The sequence below is a fragment of the Triticum aestivum genome, chromosome 3B (genome assembly GCF_018294505.1).
Source record: "Triticum aestivum cultivar Chinese Spring chromosome 3B, IWGSC CS RefSeq v2.1, whole genome shotgun sequence".
In the NCBI taxonomy this organism is placed as follows: Eukaryota; Viridiplantae; Streptophyta; class Magnoliopsida; order Poales; family Poaceae; genus Triticum; species Triticum aestivum.
The window spans coordinates 821,608,222-821,613,425 of NC_057801.1; the positions used below are offsets into that span (position 1 = coordinate 821,608,222).

At 52.3% G+C, this 5,204-nt stretch overlaps 1 protein-coding gene across 1 annotated transcript; it reads right to left on the reverse strand.

Moving 5' to 3' along the window:
* Positions 1-2,004: 2,004 nt before the first annotated feature.
* On the reverse strand, positions 2,005-3,304 carry LOC123068019 (polygalacturonase-like). Its single transcript, XM_044490548.1, has 4 exons — positions 3,239-3,304; positions 2,746-3,035; positions 2,405-2,633; positions 2,005-2,323 (listed from the first exon to the last, which is right to left on the reverse strand). Exons 1-4 carry the CDS (start codon positions 3,302-3,304, stop codon positions 2,102-2,104), a joined length of 807 nt encoding a protein of 268 aa, XP_044346483.1. The 3' UTR covers positions 2,005-2,101.
* Between the last annotated feature and the right edge of the window lie 1,900 nt (positions 3,305-5,204).

The window sequence follows — 5,204 nt, forward strand, 5'->3', positions numbered from 1 at the left end:
TGCCAACGATGGTGCTGTTGATGCCCTACGTCGCCCAGAGCCTACACCAGTGAGGCACCGTCCCCCGCTCCACGAGCGCGCGTAGTCAGATGAACTTGTGGAGTGAGCACGCGTGCCGTCATGCTCGGCCTCCGTGCTTTGCGACGAGCATGGTGCGGGTTTCAACGCAGCTTCGATGTCGGCGACCTGCACCGCTGCGTCGCCTCATCCTCTGGCTCCAGTACGAGGGCCGCGAGGACAAGTTTGACTGCCGCCGCTGCTCGATCCCTGTAGCCGGACAACCTCGTTCCTCGAATGGACCCGCTCTGCGGTCTTCCCCATGAAGTCCTCCAGCGATGAATCTTGGTGCGGTGGTGATGGAGTCACTGGTCAACGTGGCCATGGATGGCGGCATCGACTCGCTCGTGCTCCTCTTCCTCCAAGAGCTCACCATCGTCAGCAGCTCCAGACCTTGCACGCCAAGTGCTTGATAGAATACCCACACTACAGATAAATCAACGAAAATGTTAACGCCCACACGTGTGGGCGTTTGTACATCGCCCACACGCCTCCATCAGCACTCATTTTGCCACGTATGAATAGATGACATCAGCAGATTTTTTTTTGGGTTTCAGCTTATAAATGTTGTATCTCCTAAATAAAAAAGCGAACTAAGAATCCGTTTTCACCATTAAATCCGTCTCGACGAGATCTTCAAAACTAGACCCCATGTTGATATGTTTCGACGAATTTTTTTTTGCCAGTAGTTGCCACGATGTTTACACTGTAGTTGCCATAGAACTTAAACTAAAGTTGCCATGTGGCAATTTTAGTTTGTAGATCATGACAATTTTAGTATTTTGAAGATGGCAACTCCAGTACTTTGACCATGAAAATTATTTTTTGTATGAACCATGGCAATTTTATGTGCATGTATCATGGTAATTTTAGTTTATGGTTCATGGCAAGTCTAGTTTTTTAATTCCCCGTTTTATAAATGTCAAAATTTACTTTTAAATGTAGAAGAAAATAGCTGAAACATATCATGGCAACTTCAGTGAAAACATCATGGCAATTCATATGCAATAGACATGGCAACTTTTAATCCAAAAAAAATTTCATCAAAACATATCAACATGGGATCTAGTTTCGAAGATCTCATCGCGAGGGATTTAATGGTGAAAACGGATTTTCAATCGGATTTTTCGTTTAAGAGATAAAACATTTTAAAAACTGAAAATTCAAAAAGATTCATGCATGCATGCATGCGATGACGTGGCAATCTGTTTACATTAGAGACGTGTGGTGCGTCTCCCTTCCTGCCACACGTGTGGCAGTTAGCGCGACCCTAAATCAAAGGGGAGAAATAGATTGCCACATGTATTAAAACCAGTCAAAACCGCGCCGAGTCAGCAGAAAGACAGCTTTGGTTGGTAGAGGGATGAAATTTGTCCGGTTTTAAGAATTGGGGGTGCTGGTTGTCCGGTTTCGAAGTTGAATGACTAAATCTAGACTTCCTCAAAAGTTTAGGGACAAAAAATATACTTTTCTCTAAGATATACTACAAAACAACACATATGCATATAGGCTAAAAATAACTGTTGTTTGACATAGTTAGCAAGTTGAGGAGTCTGTCGGCAAAGATTATATAGGCCCCCTCTCAATATCGGGAATAGAGAGTTAAAGCTTTTCTGTTCTTGAGAGAGTTCTAGAGTGGAGAGAGAAGTGAGGCCACTTGATTTAAATTTGTCAACACGCTTTACGCCAAACGGCACAACACGCCACGCCTGCAGGGTAAGTTATTTTGAATTCCGGGCTCCCGTAAACATATACGCTCACAAATTAGAACCATCGGATTTTACACCAAGATTCGCCATCTCGAAAAACAAATAAAAAATCTCAAAAAAATCAACAAGAACAACCATGCAAAATTTATGACGTTCATTCTGGTTTAACTATGTCTCGGTCAATTGAGAATCAGTAAATCCGCTAAAACTACTAGCCTGGGCTACATGTAAGGGTCGCTTTGTGATCCACCAAGCAATGATCACACGATCATGTTTTTTCTATCTTACACAACTGCCGAGTACACGAACCAGTCAAGCTAAGAGAACTCCGATGGTCAGAAGCAGCTCGGCGGTGTGACCTCTCCGGACGCGGACCCGCCGGCGTTTTGGCACTTGGCCTGCGCCGGCCGCTGGTGCCGGTACCTCAGCCTAATGTTCCTGAGCTTGATCCCGCTGCAGGGGTTGGTGCCGCTGCAGTTGAACTTCACCGCCACGGGCGTCGCCGACGAGCCCTTGATGTCCGTGTACGACAGGTCGCTGATCTGCACCCCCGAGCTCTGCAGGGACACACAACAACACAGCTCATGATATAGTCGATCGATCACGTGTAGTTGCATGCATGTAGGAAGGAGACGTACATTGCCCGGGCAGTCGCCCTTGCGGGAGCAGTAGTTCTGGTCGACGAGGATGGGGTTGGCCACGCGGTTCATGGTGACCCGCGAGAAGGAGACGTTCTTGACGAAGCCGGAGTTGGGCATCGCCCACGTCTTGATCCGCAGGTCGTTGGTCGTGCCCTTCAGCACCGCCCTGTCCACGGTCAGGTTTCTCACCCCCTCCTCACCGTCCTGCCATCCCAGGCTCCCGATGCTGCCACCGTCCATCCAACGCAAACACAAAACCAATGCTATCTATCAAACGCTGCGCAAATCACAAGCAAACAAAATATAATGTATGATGAACTGGCAACTGAAGGTGGCACCTGATGCCGTGGCCCGGACCGCACTTGATGTCCCTGATGAGCATGTCCGAGGTGCCGGGCCCCAAGGAGATGCAGTCGTCGCCGGTGCCGATGGTGGTGTTGAGGATGCTCACGTGCCGGGAGTGGCTGACCTGGATGCCGTCGGTGTTGGGGCTGTTAGACGGCGCGATGATCCGGACGCCTTGGACCGTCACACCGCTGCAGTCGAAGATGGACATGTGGAATTCCTTGCTGTCGAGCAGCGTCAGCTGCTTCACGCTCACGCCCTTGGATTGGCTAATGTCAAGTGTCTGCAAACATAAGTATGTATGTGTTAGACTAGGTATATTGTATATATACGTGTTGTAACACAATACCTGTACCTGTACGTTCTCTCCTATATATACATAACAGCCGTACCCGCTTAGGGTATCAAGTATTGTTCAAACCCTAGTTTGTCTAATATGGTATCAGACGACGCGTTCGATCCGCGCTGTGCTTCCGCTTCCTCTACCGCCGCCGCGTTGGCCTCCGCCGCCGTGCCACCTCCGTCAACCCTGGCGACGGAATCGCCGTACATGGCGTCCGCCCCGCTCGCCTGGGCCCGTCCGGTCGAATCAGGATCACGCCCGCCCGTGCCCCCATCGCCCGCAATCCAGCCGTCTCTCGCCCATGGTGAATCGCTGGAACCAAACTCCCACGATCGCTATGATCGCACACAACATGTGCATGTTCCGAACTCTCACGATCGCTACGATCGCATGCAGCAGCTGCCCCGCGATCCGGCTGTCGCTCGCCCGTATGGCACCTCTGCGCAGCGCGACGCCACCTACGACGCGATTCCGTCGTATGCTGCGCCACCGCCGTACGTCAGGATCCCATCGCATGCTGCGCTGCCGTTTTCAGGTCCCCATGGTGCCCCTATTCAGGTGCCCTACGTCGGGCCGTATCTAGCGCCCTACGTCGCGCCGCCGCCATCACCGTCCATCGTGCCGGCGCCTTATGCTTCATCCTCCGCGGTGCCCTACGAGGCGCTGTATGGCGCGCCCTACGCTACCCTGGCGCCGTACGTCGCGTCGCTGCAGCCCTACGGCGTACCTCCTACAGTGCCCTACGGTCATCACCAACACTACCGTGCGCCTCCGTCAGCCAATGCGCTGATTTCGTATAGTGCTCCTCCGGCATACGACTCACAGCTTCCCGCACCGGTGGCTGAACCAGGACCGTTCCACTTTGCTCATCTGGTGACGGTGAAGCTCTCTGCTGATAACTACCTCCTGTGGCGTGCTCAGGTGTTGCCGCTGATGCGTAGTCACTATCTTTAGGGGTATGTCGACGGTACGCTGCCGTTTCCCCCGGCCATGGTTCCGGTTCCCTCAGCTGCTGGTGGCTCCGCCATGGTGTCCAACCCTGCTCATCGTCGGTGGATTGCTCAGGATCAAGCTATTCTGGGTGCCATTCAGTCCTCGCTCACTCCCTCCGTGGCCGGCATGGTGGTCTTTGCCGCTACGTCGAGGGATGCATGGGCCACGCTCGACTCCAGCTTCTCATCGCAGTCACTGGCACGTTCCTCTGCCATTCGTAACCAGCTGGGTGAGGTCAAGAAAAATGATCTCTCTGTCACGGCCTTCTTCAACAAGGTCAAAAATTTGGCCGATACACTGTCATCTATTGGGAAGCCTCTCCATGATGAGGAGTTTACTTCGTTCATTCTCAATGGGCTTGATGAGGACTATGATTCTTTTGTTGAAAACATCAATGGACGTGACACGTCGATGCCGCCTCGCGACCTCTACGCACGCCTCCTCAACACGGAACAGCGGCTAGCTGCTCGCCGCTCCGTCGGCGTCTACACGCAGGGTCCTTCTGCGAACGCTGCACTTCGCGGGGGCGCCCGTGGTGTCAAGCAGAAGGCGCCGCCATCCGCGGGCAACCAGCCCCGTTCGCCCGCTCCACCTCCTCCGACGGCTGGCCGCAAGCGGCTACACTGCGAGGCATGTGGTGGTGGGGTTGAATGTCAACTCTGCGGCATTGAGGGGCACTTGGCGTCTCGTTGCCATCGTCGCTTCAAACGCGACTTCCTTGGTATTGGGAACAACGGGAAAGGCAATGAGAAACAAGCTGCTCTCGCTACACAGGAACCTGGATTTACTCCTTCTTATTCTGTGGATCCTTCCTGGTACATGGACACCGGTGCCACAGATCATCTGACAAGTCAGCTCGACAAGCTGGCTACTCGCCAGCCCTACACTGGTCATGACCAGGTCCGCACTGCCAATGAATCAGGTATGCCCATCTCACATGTTGGTCAGGCATCTCTTCTTTCACGTACCACTACAACCTTGCGTCTCCTTGATGTTCTTCGTGTTCCTTCAGTCACACGTAGTTTGCTCTCGGTTCCTAAATTAACTCGTGACAACAATGTGTTTGTTGAGTTTCACCCTTTCCATTTTTTTGTTAAGGACCGGGACACGAGGGAC

Bases quoted from the DNA above. Each gene is read 5' to 3' on its own strand.
- LOC123068019 (XM_044490548.1), bottom strand. From the start codon at position 3,304: ATGTACGGCGATTCCGTCGCCAGGGTTGACGGAGGTGGCACGGCGGCG. The intron at 2,634-2,745 runs GTGCCACCTTCA...GGACGGTGGCAG, and splicing joins GGTCCGGGCCACGGCATCAG to CATCGGGAGCCTGGGATGGC. The intron at 2,324-2,404 runs GTACGTCTCCTT...GTGTCCCTGCAG, and splicing joins AGGGCGACTGCCCGGGCAAT to AGCTCGGGGGTGCAGATCAG.